At 46.5% G+C, this 14,745-nt stretch overlaps 1 protein-coding gene across 5 annotated transcripts in view; it reads left to right on the top strand.

Annotated features, from left to right (window-relative positions):
* Positions 1 to 14,745, top strand: part of fam13b (family with sequence similarity 13 member B) — a 29,974-nt gene that overhangs the window by 2,436 nt on the left and 12,793 nt on the right. For 4 of the 5 annotated variants that reach the window (XM_062475903.1, XM_062475901.1, XM_062475904.1 and 1 more), the window contains exons 2-8: positions 1,413 to 1,573; positions 2,176 to 2,349; positions 3,654 to 3,866; positions 4,714 to 4,891; positions 6,289 to 6,433; positions 7,695 to 7,810; positions 14,414 to 14,455. In XM_062475903.1, coding sequence (XP_062331887.1) covers positions 2,196 to 2,349; positions 3,654 to 3,866; positions 4,714 to 4,891; positions 6,289 to 6,433; positions 7,695 to 7,810; positions 14,414 to 14,455 — 848 coding nt within the window. In that variant the 5' untranslated portion in view covers positions 1,413 to 1,573; positions 2,176 to 2,195. Of the gene's footprint in view, positions 1 to 1,091; positions 1,259 to 1,412; positions 1,574 to 2,175; positions 2,350 to 3,653; positions 3,867 to 4,713; positions 4,892 to 6,288; positions 6,434 to 7,694; positions 7,811 to 14,413; positions 14,456 to 14,745 lie in introns of all 5 variants that reach the window. The other variant, XM_062475902.1, reaches the window with a different exon arrangement.

Below are 14,745 nucleotides of genomic sequence, written 5' to 3'. Positions count from 1 at the left end.
GACACCTAGTTTGGGCTTGTTTGATCAAACCACATTGAAGGATCTGATCATGGTAGGGCAACCAGCTTCATGCCACCTCATTTCCTAGTGGCTCAGTGATTCTGTCTCTCTGCCCTCTTTCCTCGCTCCAACAATGGCCAACATTGTGGACCTAAAGGTTGTCACGCATGATATGTGGGATTAAGATACAGAGAGTTTGGCAGATTCTGGACTTTTCCATCTAGAGGCCAATTGTGCTGTTCAGAGCTGTAGAAGGGTCAGTTTACACCCCTCTAAGACAGTTTGGGAACATTCAGTACTTTAGCCCATGTGCCTGTCCTGTTGTGTCCAACACTGTGACCCTGCACAAATTAATCTGGACAGTTTAATTTGGATTTCAAATCCATGTTAAAGGTGGCAGTAGGAAATGAGGCATGGGAAATAGGCAGTACAGAGCAAGTAGTTGATCGGAGTCCTCTGTAAAGAATCCTTATTGCCAGAAAGATACCCAATGCCTTGAAATCGAACAGTTATAAAGATAGTTCTAGAATTAAGCAATTCATATGACCGTCTGTACAAAAGGTTTATGTCAGGAGAGAAGCCTGGTCATAAAGTCATTAATATGAACTAGTTCCAGGTTGGTCCTTCAATTACAAGAGAGGGAACCATAGTTTTTCCCAAGATATTTTGCACTCTAAAACGGGACATCTATTCATCATCTTGTCTCCTGGTGGAGGAAAAAAAGTGACATTGCATGTAGGTCATCTTGTTGTGTAACATCTTTGCATGGTCGGTAAAGTCTCTAATGGGAGAAAACGCCTGTTTTATGGTCAAGATTAACTATACAATCGTTAGGGTGGATTTTGCTTTACCCGGCCGTGAACTGGAGATGCATGATTGGACAAAATCCGTAGAGTTTTATCATGACAGGACACACCCTTTTTTAATCCGTTATATGACGCTATCACCAAGTTTGGTGTCCCAAGGATTCATTAAATCAACTCTGCATTAGAGTACCGTCAACATCTTAGTGAACGTAGCATAGCAAAGGCCCTTCGCTCCATTCATGAGCAGACTATTAATATTTAAACACACACCCATTCCTTTCCCAGGAGAAGCCTTCTGGTGACGGATGAGAACAGGCTGTAGTTATCCTCCAGCTTTTGTTTCAGCCGAATGGTTCTCCCGCCTGCTCGCCAGTCATTGGCTGAGGCCTTGTTAGTATTCCATGACAAGCCACTACCAGTTCACCCACCTCCCCTTCCTCACCTTTGTGGAAGTGAGTTGCTAGACTTACCTGACTCCAGGTCAAACCTGTGTATGGCTGTGTCTGTCCTGCATAAAAATGGCATCTGGTGTTGGGCGTTTTTTTGGCTTGTTTAGGCGAGTAGTTGCTAATAATATATCTATAATATTTTTTTATCTTAATGCAGCTAACAAGTGAGATCCTGAACAGGATTTGCGGTCTGTCAATGAGGAACTACCGGCTGATCTTTTGCCATAACCTGAAGCAGCCATAGATGTCCATTCACTTCAGCGGGCGTGAGAGGAGCAGGCGATAAGGACAACTTCTGGGTGTTTTAACTGCTAAACGGTGAGTATCTTACTAGCCACCAGACAGCAATACAACAAATACCACTTCATTATACATCGGCCACAAATGTGTTTTAATGTGCGATTAGTCAGGCTAATCAATAAAGAGATGGGGGAAAAGGGGCACTATTAAGAAGGCTCCATGTTATTGTTATATGCCACGAAATTTGCTTCGCTTCACCCTTTGTTGGCTGCACGTGTATGACAGCCTCATCAAACATCAGTGACTACCTTTTGAATATTTCAATATGATAACAATACATTTAAACAATATAAATGAGACTAACTATATTTTCCAATAGAAAATTGCACAATTTTTAAGAGCCCTCCTGTCACTATATCAAAGAAGCTTGCTTGCACGAGACTTTGCCTTTCCTCGTCTCACTTCACTACAGGCACCTGCTGCCATTACACAATAAGAATGCCTTCATTATAAACGGTTGCACAAGGCTGCCCTTTTGTGTATTTTCTTCCCCGCTCTGCGTGTTCCGCAGAGGGGAAGCGCTCTCTGCTTTGGTGTGCACACTGGACGTTTCCATAAACCGTGGCCTTGACTGCATTGTGAGAGTCACCACCTCTCTGTTTCTGTGCCCCTGGCTGCAGACGGAAGGCGGGGCCGTGAGATGAGGAAGAGCGTGTCCCCTTCCCCAGGTAGTGAGGCCCTGAGCCAGGCCAGGGTGTTCGGCATCCCCCTGGAAGAGCTGAAGGCCAGTGGGCAGAGCGGCCACAGTGTGCCTCTGCTGGTCCAGCAGATTGTCGACTACATCGAGGAACATGGTGAGTCCAGGACACGAGGACTTGGATGCTGACACGCGTAAACACTTGTTCTTACACTCAGTATCACACATCCGTGCTCAGACACATGGAGTGAAATGCACATTAACATACACACAACCTACTATGGAATATTCATATATATATATATATACACACATGTAAAATGTGTGTATGGTATGGTCTTAGGTCATAGTCTCTTAAGACTGCAAGGAATGCATGAAAAACACAATAACAAAAAACAGTAAAGATGTCAAAAATCCAACTGGGAAAAGTAATCATTGCTAAATAATAGCTTTGAATTAGCTAAATTCTTAGAATAAAAGAAAGAAAGAACCCTTTGAGGTTAACTTGGTTCTTAGAATGTGCCTCGTCTGAGGCTAATCTATTGCTTTAGGGGCAGCCACTGCAATGAGTTCTCAGAACAACATATCTGATCTGGAACAACATACGTGACTTGGTTGTTTTTACCTGAACATTCCAGTGTGCGCTAGTGACCATAGCCTTGGAGTTCAGCCCATTGTTATGCTGTGTTGCCATTCTCTTGTGCTAGCCAACCATCAACAGTGATGTTTGGAATGCCAATTTCAGTTGCTGTGCCTCTGTTTCCTGAATCAATTATCATGTTGTGTACATCAGCTGCATCACACACCAGTGAATCAACTGTGGCAGATTATTAAATGGGCAGTGATTATGATATCTTGGACATATTAAATCTATAAAAGTAAGCGGGTTCCACATGGTCTAATTTAAAAACCGAAGATGTCAATTAAAGCTGTCTAGTTCACCATATTTGAATTGAGAAAACTTTAAAACTCACTAACTGCTTGGTAACTCAGTACTTGAATATGGATAGCTGCCAACTCTTTCCATTGTGTTGAAAAGTCAACCTGTTTGAGGAGGTCAGGTTTCTGTCTGAGTTGCCTGGAGTCAAAGTAATGTGCATGGTGCTATTGGTGATTGAGATGGTCAGGGATAAAGGGGCTGAACGTGTGTGTGTTTCACCTGTGTTTCACGTGTGTTTCACCTGTGTCTCGTGTGTTTCACCTGTGTTTCACCTGTTTCACCTGTGTTTCACCTGTTTCACCTGTGTTTCACCTGTGTTTCACCTGTGTTTCACCTGTTTCACCTGTGTTTCACCTGTGTTTCACGTGTGTTTCACGTGTGTTTCACCTGTGTTTCACCTGTGTTTCACCTGTGTTTCACGTGTGTTTCACGTGTGTTTCACGTGTGTTTCACGTGTGTTTCACCTGTGTCTCACGTGTGTCTCACGTGTGTTTCATGTGTGTTTCATATGTGTTTCACAGGGCGGCTCGACCTGGAGGGAATGTTCCTCGTCAACGGCAATGCGGAGCGTGTGGATTGGCTCAGGCAGCGCTACGACAACGGCGAGCAGGTGGACCTAGAGAAGGAGGCAGACCTCGCCTCGGCCGTCAGCTTGCTCCGCCTCTTCCTACAGAAGCTTCCGGAGCCCATCATCCCTGCTGCGCTGCAGGCCCACGTCCTGCAGCTCTACCAAGGTCAGAAGCCCTGCGCACCACAGCCCTGCGCACCACAGCCCTGCGCACCACAGCCCTGCGCACCACAGCCCTGCGCACCACAGCCCTGCGCACCACAGCGCTGCGCACCACAGCGCTGCGCACCACAGCCCTGCGAACCACAGCCCTGCGCACCACAGCCCTGCGAACCACAGCCCTGCGCACCACAGCCCTGCGCACCACAGCCCTGCGCACCACAGCATGACTCATCTCACTCTTCTGGCTCTGCGTTCTGTCGCTGTTTCTTCTCCCCACTTCATGATATCCATCCATTATCCTCCTCCCTCTGTCTCTCTCGCTGTGTCCGTTGATACTCTTTTGCATGTTTGTATTAAAATTTAACTGCGAGTCTGCCCTTTTAATGTCATAGTAATTGTGTTATTTTAAACCAGTGTGCAAAAATGCAAAATGACTTCTTCACTTGTCAATGTGACCAAAGACTATTTACATTTAATCATTTAGCAGACGCTCTTATCCAGAGCGATTACAGTAAGTACAGGAACATTCCCCCGAGGCAAGTAGGGTGAAGTGCCTTGCCCAAGGACACGTCATTTTGCACGGCCGGAAATCGAACTGGCAACCTTCAGATTACTAGCCCGATTCCCTAACCGCTCAGCCACCTGACTCCCTATTATTTACTAATAGTAATGTTTATGCTCCATCTGCATGCTCACCTGGCTTCATGTTGCTTCATGTTTGTTGTCATGGTGTGGTTCAGTCAGATTATAGCTTTCAAGAAAAGCTGTCATACCTACGTTACTAATGGCTTGACTGTCTGTAGTCTACCGTGGCTCCATAATCTGTAATAATCCAACCTGTTGTCCTTCAGATTACAGCAGCGAGGAGGAGCTGGCCAGGAACATGAAGTATTTACTGCAGCAGCTCCCCCAGGTCAACTATACCCTGCTGCGCTTCCTGTGCCGCTTCCTGTCCAGCGTGGCGGCGCTGCAGGAGGACACCTGGAACGTCGGGGCGCTCGCCGCCGTCTTCGGACCAGACATCTTCCAGTGAGACTTAACGTTTACTCAAGCCTTACATCAGCCGCAATATGTTTCCTCGTTCACGGGTGGGCAAGGGGTGGGCATTCTAAGAAGTGAGCAAGGCTAGTATGTAAACCCAAGAATATAATTTGAATTGTCTGAGAACTGCAAGAAAAGATGGCTATTAGTACAATAGTGAATATGAAGTACATATCATAACTAGCCTCATTTAAATTTAAACTGTTGATGTAAAAAATAATCATACACAAAGTCTATACTTAAACACCCGTTTCTGACAAAAATATGTTGTTTTTAAAATGTACAATTATTATAATTAGACCATAGTAACCTGAGGCTATGTTTGTGATGTAGGCTGTTGTATGTGTGAGTTGTACTGAACATGGATAATTGTTTTCACCTCAGAGATACAATTCAAACTCACCAGAACACACATGCTCTTTGGGCTGAATAGCTTGTGTGGGCTTCATTGTCTTCTGACTGTGAAGAATGCCAAGAACTCTCTGTACATGTAGTAGTGTAGTGTACCAAACAAATGTTCTGTTACTAGGTTTTTATCACACTTTTATTTTAACAATTGTCTTATTAAGTTAATGTCCAATAAATTAAATGCAGTAACAATTTAACAAGGAAATAAATAAATAAAATAGGTCAGTTTAGCTGACTCCTAAAAAATAAAGAAAGCCTATTAAGGTTAACTTTAGCCTTTTCTGATCTGTTGTTTAGGGGCGTTGACTACACCCAGTGCTGACAGCAACATATCAAATGTACATAGTTTCTATCTGAACATTCCAGAGTGTTGTGCCCACTGCCTGGGAGTTCAGCACAGTGGTGTTCCGTGTTCTCAGTGCTACCACCAGCGGTGATGTTCGAAATGCCAATTTCAGTTGCCATGCCCTCGTTTCCTGGATCGATAGCCATGTTGTGTACATTAGCTGCACCACACAAGATGGAATCAATAGTGTAAGATTATTAAACAGGCGGTTATGAGATGGTATGTTGGACATACAAAGTCCTTAGCTGATAAAGAAAAGAGTCTTGTCTGAACCATTTTGAAGTTTCTAGAATGTAATTTTATGCTCCCATGCCAGAGTAAGCTTCATACAGAAAGTGTTTTGGAGAGTTCAGTTCCCTGACCTAAATCCCAACAAACTCCTCTGGGTTGGGCTTGGGCTAGGAAGAGCCTGAACAGATCTATATTTAGGGCCTGGTCAAGTTCAAGCTTTCAGTCCAACTATCAAACCACTAGCTGTTGTTTTCTATCATGATTATGATGGTGCTGACTTGAGACATCAGTAGGACTTAAGCCATGCATGTACTTAAATGACCTCTACGTGACACGGAGTGTGAATAAGCTCTCCGTTGAGGGAAGTCAGTGTGTTTCATCTCCACCCTCGGCTCTCTAGTCTGGACACGGAGGTGGAAGGCCTGGGGGAGCAGGAGTCTGTGAGCAGGATCCTAGCTGAGCTGCTGGAGAACAAGGAGGACTTCTTCGACTCCGAGGACGATGACATCTCCACCACCAACGACTACAGCTCCATCAACGAGCAGGCAAGTGAAGTGCACACGCGCGCCTACTCCATCTGCATCTCCATCGCCCAAATATGTATTTGTAAAAATGTGCGATTAGATTTGCCTACGAAGAAGGTGTATGCAGTGTTTCCTTTAGGATTTTTTTGCAGTGGGTGCAGGTCTGACACATAATAACAATAAACCCTCTATTAATGACATTATCTTAAAGCAGTGTAACTACTTCAGCATAAAAATGCACCTAAAATACAAACGTGAGCAAGGGCGTTCAGCAATCGCTATCGAATCAACAGCCACGTGCAATTTAGCTAGCAGGTGAAGAATACAAACAACGAAAATCACCAGTTAATTTAATTTAAATTTGCAAAAACTATAGACTAATACAATAACAGGTTAAATGAACTTAAAACATAAGTTATACGACTTGCAGTTCTCAAGGACGCAGAGTGGCGCTCGTGCCCGCTCGCGGTGTGAAGCGCGTGTCCGTGCTGTTCTCCAACATGCCCTCTAACAATCACTGCTGATAGACGGCCTTTTGTACAGCCTGATTTCTGATACCGTTGGGGCTGAAATGTTGCTGTGGCGGGCTCCCCCTCCAAAATCAACATAGAGGAAACACTGGTGTATGTCTGTGTAGTAAGTGTAAATCTAAAATGTAAATGCACACTTGGATATGTATTTAAATATTCCCTTCTGCATGGCTGGTCAGTGTACTTACCAAGCAGTGGTAATAATCACACAACTTTTATGGCAGCTGACAGTCTCTGTAATGAGGTAGTTTCATTGAATTTGCCCTTAAGAGGGGTTTAACATTCAAAGTTCTACTCCAGTTGAGCCACTCACAGTTGCCCATGGCCAACACTCAGATTAGCAAAGGGATTACAGAATTACAGACTGTTGTTGATTCAAGACATTCAGAACAATTACATGTGTCACTTTCTTTTGGATGTCGACCAACGACATTATTGTTGTCGGCCAACAATAGAGTGTTGATGTAGCCCAACACAGGATGTAAGAAGTCAAGCAGCTAAGTATAAACCAGCCTTCAGATGCAAACAAGAGGTGTGACCAGGGTTGTTGTGCTTCCATCCCATGTTGGGCAGGGTGCTTTCTGGGTTACTGACAGACTTGATTGATTTGGCTTGGCGTGACTACACGGTTTGTTTTCCTGCGGGGTACTGAGGCCTAAAATGCCATGTCACGTATGTCAGCTGTTGTGATGGCTTAGGGAGATATCTCTTTCACTCTCCCCCCCCCCGCCTGTCTTTGTCCCTCTTTGTAGATCACAGAGCTCCTGGATGACGACAAGCTGGAGGCGTGCGAGGAACTGCCCCAGGACAGCGAGGACCTGCAGCCCTCCCACTCTTCCCCACACCCCCAAGACATCTCCCCCTCCAGGTGAGAACTCTTCCACACTCTCACTTCTCACCCCTCGTGCTCTTTTCACAAGCGCTTGCTTTGTCTCCATATCTCTCTCTCTCTCTCTCTCTCACTCTCACTCTCACTCTCACTCTCACTCACTCACAAACACACGCTCTGTGTAATCACCTCTTCTGAAGCGCCTAGGGGAGGGGTACTCCACCGGGATGTTTGACTTTCTGAGGGGATTTGAGATTCTCCGTCTCCTTGTCCTTACCCCTCCAGCCCTCTGATGTTTCAAGCTGTGTACATAAATACGAGCAGAGCCAGAGAGATATTCAGGTCTCAGACGAGCACCAGCTGACTAGGTTGGTCTAGATACAGAGACTCTTTCCCTTCTTTATGTGTGAATCCCACAATGCCTTGTTGCCTCAAATATAGCTGGTGCAGAATTGGAGCTGGACTACGTCTTGGAACTTTCCCTCCTCACAAATTTGTAAACATTAATTTCAAGTTGTGGTGAGGGTTTAGGTTAAACTAGCAGTAGAGGGTTTTATGCATAGCTCGGGTAAGTCAAACCGATGTCACCCCTTATGTCACAACGGGAATGTTCCAGTCCCAGACTCTGCTACTGTTTTCACCAACCAACCACGGCATTACACTGTGCGTCAAGCACCCCAGCCAAACTCCTGGTGTCCTCCTTTGATCCCCTGACCCCCAGATCTCTTCTGATCTACATGGATGAGTTACTCTTCTGGTCCTGGAGCGCAAGTCTTTAACCCCCAGACAATCCCCAACACTGATCTCCTTTAGCTGCTCACAGAGACAGGTCCTGACCTGGGTGGTAAGAGACTACTGCTTCCGAGAGAGTGTTTGGGCGTGTTTCAAATGTTTTGAAGACATCCTGCAATTTGGACTGCTTTAGTGTCTTTAGTATGTACATGAGACCCAGAGTGGTTACCACCCCACAGTCATCAATCCACCTACCCCAAAATGTTTCCATTTGAGTCTCTAAACCCCTAAGGCATAACCACAAACACAGCACTCACCTGGAAGTTTCAGAAATACAGATGCATGTATAATGTAGTTGCATATAAAAACACAAGCCCTGGCCCTTTGTGATAACTCCTTATGAACACAGGGATCTGAGCCCAGCTGGTACTGAAAGTTCTGATCATGTTGCTGCCAGCAGCTAAATAGGACAGCCAGCCTGTTTGGTCCATCATATGTTTTAATAATAGTTCTCTCATCAATGCAACCATTGCAAGCTATAAAGCCCATCATAAACAAATAATAAGACCTTGTTTCCAAGGAGCCTGAAAGGGACTTAGATGTGTTTTTTGTACGTGACTGTACGTGCATCTATATTTCGGACTCTTTTTCAAGTGGGTGCTGTGTTTATGGTTGTCCTGTAAGGGTTTAGAGACACTGAGCTGGGATTGGGGGAGCTGGGATTGGGGGAGCTGGGATTGGGGGAGCAGGGATTGGGGGAGCAGGGATTGGGGGAGCTGGATTGATTAGGAAGACTGCGGGAGTAGTGATGTCGTAATCTACGTTGTTGGAAAAGTGGTTGAGGTGGGTCAAAAAACAGGGCTTCAGTTCACAGACACAACAACCCGAACCACCTGAACTGCCAGCTTAACCACTTCAACAACTGATTTACATCCTAGTGTCTCCCGGCTGCACCTGCTAGGGCTGCTGTAATCCTATCTTTGGCAGTGGGTGTCTGTCTGGGGGGATACGGGCAGTGTGGGAGATTACTGTAAGGGATGCTATTGGTTAGACCTTGACACTATGACTGTTTGACTGTAAATGCTTTCTTTGGTTGTTCCCCGTCATGAAGTTTTAGTCCAAGAGGGTTGAAACCTCGCTTCCATGTTTGACCAAACATCCCTGACCCTGAATGACAGGTTTGACCAGCCCTACAAAACCCACTCACTTTAGGGAGAGGTGAGGTTTCAGGGCTAGAGTTTGTTGACTTGTGTGACTTGACTTGTTGGTTCAGACACAGTTGACTATTCATTTCTCCCGTTGTCCTGTGACAAACCCTGACAGTCAATGATTCCTGCAAGTCTAAATATAAAAGTCTGGCCTATTTGGAACGCTGTGAAGAGATGATCTGACTCACTGTTCCTGACTGTGTCTTTGCCCCTTTCCCAGGCCCCATTCAGTTCTATAAATGATACTTGGTCACCAAGGGCTGATAAGATAGAGGAACAGTTGGCTGGCATACACACACCACTCTAGGGAACCAAGAACTGTTTCTTAAACAAAAATCATTCAAAATCTGTCTGGAACTAAACTAACTTTGGGACTTACATTTACATTTAGTCATTTAGCAGACGCTCTTATCCAGAGCGACTTACAGTAAGTACAGGGACATTCCCCTCGAGGCAAGTAGGATGAAGTGCCTTGCCCAAGGACACAACGTCATTTGGCACGGCCGGGAATCGAACTGGCAACCTTCAGATTACTAGCCTGACTCCCTCAACGCTCAGCCACCTGACTCCCACCAGGGACTTTTGGTTGAATGAGTGGAACTTCTGGAAAATTCCATTCATTTACATACACTGTTGTGTTTCCCCTTCAGGGACAGTCTAACTAACTAGTTTAGAAGGGCTTGCCACGACATTTAAAACAGAATGTCATTACTGACCTCAAACCGGAGAATCGGTACCTTCCCCAACCCTGCCCGCCACATATTAGCACCTTACGTAAGATCCTTGACATGACGACAGGTGTCATGATGCGTATTATGTCATGCTGATTGTGGCTGGTGACTGGGTGTGGAGCAGAACTGACATGCAGACCCACCTCCCTTGAACAAGAGGATTGGCTGTCCGAGCCAGCTGCCTGCTTCCTGTCTGCTGGATATTTAAGCAGGAGGTCCAGACCGTCACCGCAGCACTTCTACATTAGAGTGCTGAGCAGGTTCCCGCTCATACCGTCCACCAACGACACAGCCAGCCGGCCAGCCCGTCGACACTCAGCCGGACAGGATAACAAAACATGTCCCCCAGCCGGCCAGCAGTGCTTTTCGACCTGCTTATACAGACTTCTTTGCCGCAGTCCTCTGTGGGATAAAGCTGGGAACCACGGGACGCCTTGACAAGCTCGAAAACTACTGACTGCAAATCGACGACTGAAAATGGCTTGTGAAATTTTGCTGCACAGGTACAGTCCAGGAGTGTGGAAGCTAGAGAAGTGAGAGAGATTGAAGACTGTGATGGATCGCATGTGTTTGAAATGTTATCTATGTGGGAAGCAGATGGATGACTTGAGTCCACCTAATCTTAGACTTCATATATCTCTTTGTCGCCCCATCACTTACTGAAATGTTATTGGACATGCCTCGAATATGAAAATGCCTTGTGTTTACGGGCTGAAACCTGATCCATTGTTCAGGGAGAGGGACAGTGATGTTGAATGTGTGTAGTTTGCAGTAAGTATCTGCTGAATGCTGTGATGTCTGATAGAAGACGGCAGCGAGTGTCTCTCGTTTGCTAGCCAGGGCAGCTGCAGTCCTGCTGCAAGCTGCGACTCTGCAGAATTACAACTAGCCTCTGCTTCCAGTCTGCCACTGAATCAGGGATCATCCTAGCGGTGGATTTGGTGCATACCATGCCTGCCAACTGTGGTGTCTTAGAAAGCTAGGGGGTGTTTTGCTTTGCAAAACAATTAAGATGCTGGGCAATCAGTCGTTGATGCAGGAAATTCAGTTACGCCCACGAGCAGTTCCTGTTCTTTCCATTTCAGAGAATATAACAGTTTCTTTTTTCTTTTTTTTAAGTACAATTAATGTCTGTGATGATATCATCAAAGTTGTAGATGTATTTTTATTTGATGTTATTTTGCTTTTAAAATTGTTGTATGGTATGACTTTTTTTCTTAGCTTCTTCTTCCGTTTTTGTCTCTGGGTTCTGAGATAACATTTTGTCCTGTCAAGGACAACCAGAGGATTTCATTCTATTGAGACGTTTCAGAGTTATCTTGGGCAACAAAAGGGCAGGGAGGGAGATAACGTAACTGAACAGAGCTATGTGGGTGTGTATGTGGGCAAGGGCAGGTTGCACAGCCAACAGTACTGTCATTGTTTGGGAGATAAAAACGGGTAAACCGTCAGAACGAAACGCAAGGCTACCTGGCCGTGTGTAATCAAAGAGTGGTCAAGGCCTGTTCGTATACTCTGGTTTAAAAAATAAATAAAAGTTTAATTCCAACTTTCCTGCTCTACTGTAGGCTACATGTTTGAGAGTACAACCACCAAGCTTTTCAAGGATCCCGACAACGCACGCACACATACACACACACACACACTGCTATCCTCAAGGACACGTACTGCTATTCTTAAGGACACAAAGTCTAAATGAAATGTGAGAGTTGTGGTTTGAAGAAGGAGGAACAGAGGGTGACAGAGGGATGGAGGATGGCTGTAGGGTGAGGAAGAGACCCATGGTGTGGGAGCCTGTTCAGTCATTAGTTATGAATTCACTTGGTATCGATCTGACGTGAGCTGAGCCGTTAGCTGTCTCCCTGCAGACGCCAACGTGCCAGTCTGAAGTGCAGTCCCTCAAAACGAAACCACCTCAGACTTGGTAAAGCTGTTAAAGCCTTTACGGGTTGGGTTTAGGGGTTAGGCCTGCACACGCTTGGGAAACTCGGGTTGGGGCAGTTTATCCCATTGCAGATCTTTTCAAGCCCAGTCCGATTGGGTTAGGGAGGGTCGTCGTTCCATAGATGGAATCACACACGTTTGATTCCCAGCTTTGGCCTGTCCACTCATCGACATTAGGACATTAGTTCCGAAGCCAATCCAACATTGTCTCGGCTTTCCGCTTCAGGCCATTGTCATGTTCACTTTTCCCCGGTCTCGTGTTTTGTGTGCTCGGAAGCAGGTGTTTTTCAAGGACCTCTCTGTGTTTGGCTCTGTTCCTCATCTGAGACACAGTGTTTCCAACGTGGGTTCCATTGATAGACGGCGCGCCCCGGTGTCAACAAGAAGTTGAAAACCCCTTCTTTATTGGGATGCGGTCTCTGCGCTGAGCACCACGATGGGCCGCCCCACTCCTCTATGTACCCCAGCTGCTTCCCCACTCCTCTTTCCACTGTGCTTGAACCTGACACCTGGCAGCACCGCTTGCATGTGACCGCCAGGCTAGGATTTATAGCTTGTTTTTTTGCCGCTCTGACACTGTGAATATCTACGTGAACAGGGACCCATATAGACAGGTGAGATGCAAAGAATCACAGCAATCGCTAACTGTGGGCCCGTGCAGACTCCAATTAAGGAAGTCCAAGGCTACGAGGATGCGTCAATTTCAATTGGGAGTGACACAGGGTCTGATTACTTAAGTACTTGTTATATGTCAATATAAGGGGGGGGCAGGGCTGTTGATGCATCATTTGTCAATACATGTTTGGATGTGATGACATGCCAGGGACAGGAATACACCTGTCCACCATGTTTTTGGATCTTGTTTGTGTTGGTGACCCCCTTCCACCCAATCAACGCTAACCTTTAGAACACCTGTTCACGGCTGTAATGGTCGTATCGTGTGAACCCCCCCCCCCCCGACCGGGCACACCCAATCCGGGCCGCTAACCGGGGTGTGAAAATCAGTAGGTCAGGAAGTGTTATATAAGTCCTCATTTCAGGCATTCCCTGTACATTTAATGCTCCCTGACCGGCAGAATGCTGATCCAACCAGACCTTCCCTCTCTCCTTCCTGTCACAGCCCAAACACATACATCACGGCGCATACATGAACACGCGCGCACAAACATTCACAGATACACACGCTATGTTTAGATGCACACCTAAGCACCAAGAAGGGACACTGTGTACAGTATACAGGCCCATCACTCATCCGTCTCAACCAGTTCCACCAACCCCCTGCCGTCCGCATTGGCGCCAGGGAGGAGAGAGGCCTGATTGGATGACTGGACTGTGTGCGTGTGGGATTCTGCAGGCCTCTAGGGAGATGCGTGGGCTCCCCTGATACCTTCCCCCTGTGGAGTTGCGTAACAACCATCCTATATTAGGAGAGCTGAGGGCATGACCTGTCGGAGTCACATGACCTGTCGGAGTCACATGCCCTGTCGGAGTCGCATGCCCTGTCGGAGTCGCATGACCTGTCGGAGTCGCATGCCCTGTCGGAGTCGCATGCCCTGTCGGAGTCGCATGCCCTGTCGGAGTCGCATGCCCTGTCGGAGTCGCATGCCCTGTCGGAGTCGCATGCCCTGTCGGAGTCGCATGCCCTGTCGGAGTCGCATGCCCTGTCGGAGTCACATGACCTGTCGGAGTCACTGCTGTCCCAGTTTGTGCTGAGGCACAAACACACACCCACACTTTTTCTCTAAACACACATTATGCTAATATACTGACAATCCAGCTTTGCAGTATCTCGCTAACAAGACACACCAGCACACACAGTGTCTGAGCTACACACAAACACACACACAGCAATGTCTCTCAGACGAGTAATGGCAAGCACACACAAAGGAAAACATCATCTCTACTGCAGTCTCTCCCTCCCTTAAAAACACCCTCACAGGGTAGTAGTGAAGGTCAGGGTTATGTAGGAAGGTGATGTGTGACGTTTGAATGTTCCTTAACGTTTCTTCCCTCTTACTCTCTTTCAGTTCCCACATCCCCTCCATCAGCATACTTCCTGGATCTGCTAAGTGAGTAGCTTCAACCATGTAGCCAGTTGGTTCCTCATTCCCCCCCCCCCCCCTCACTTGTTACCTCAATCTTAGACATTTGAATAAAAACCAAACAAACTTGCATGGCAAATTTGACCCTATTGGTGTTATATTTAACTTTCCCTGCACAGTGCCCGCCATCAGACTTTAAAGGGAGAAGGAAAGTAGAGGGGTGGGGGGAAGGGGGGAAGGGGTGAGAGGAAGGCAACCATGTTACCCAGCAGGGGCAGTGATTAAGCGTCACAGTTCATCCACATCACACAACACTA

The sequence above is a fragment of the Osmerus eperlanus genome, chromosome 13 (assembly GCF_963692335.1).
Source record: "Osmerus eperlanus chromosome 13, fOsmEpe2.1, whole genome shotgun sequence".
Classification (NCBI taxonomy): domain Eukaryota; kingdom Metazoa; phylum Chordata; class Actinopteri; order Osmeriformes; family Osmeridae; genus Osmerus; species Osmerus eperlanus.
This window is presented reverse-complemented; position numbering and strand designations above follow the sequence as displayed.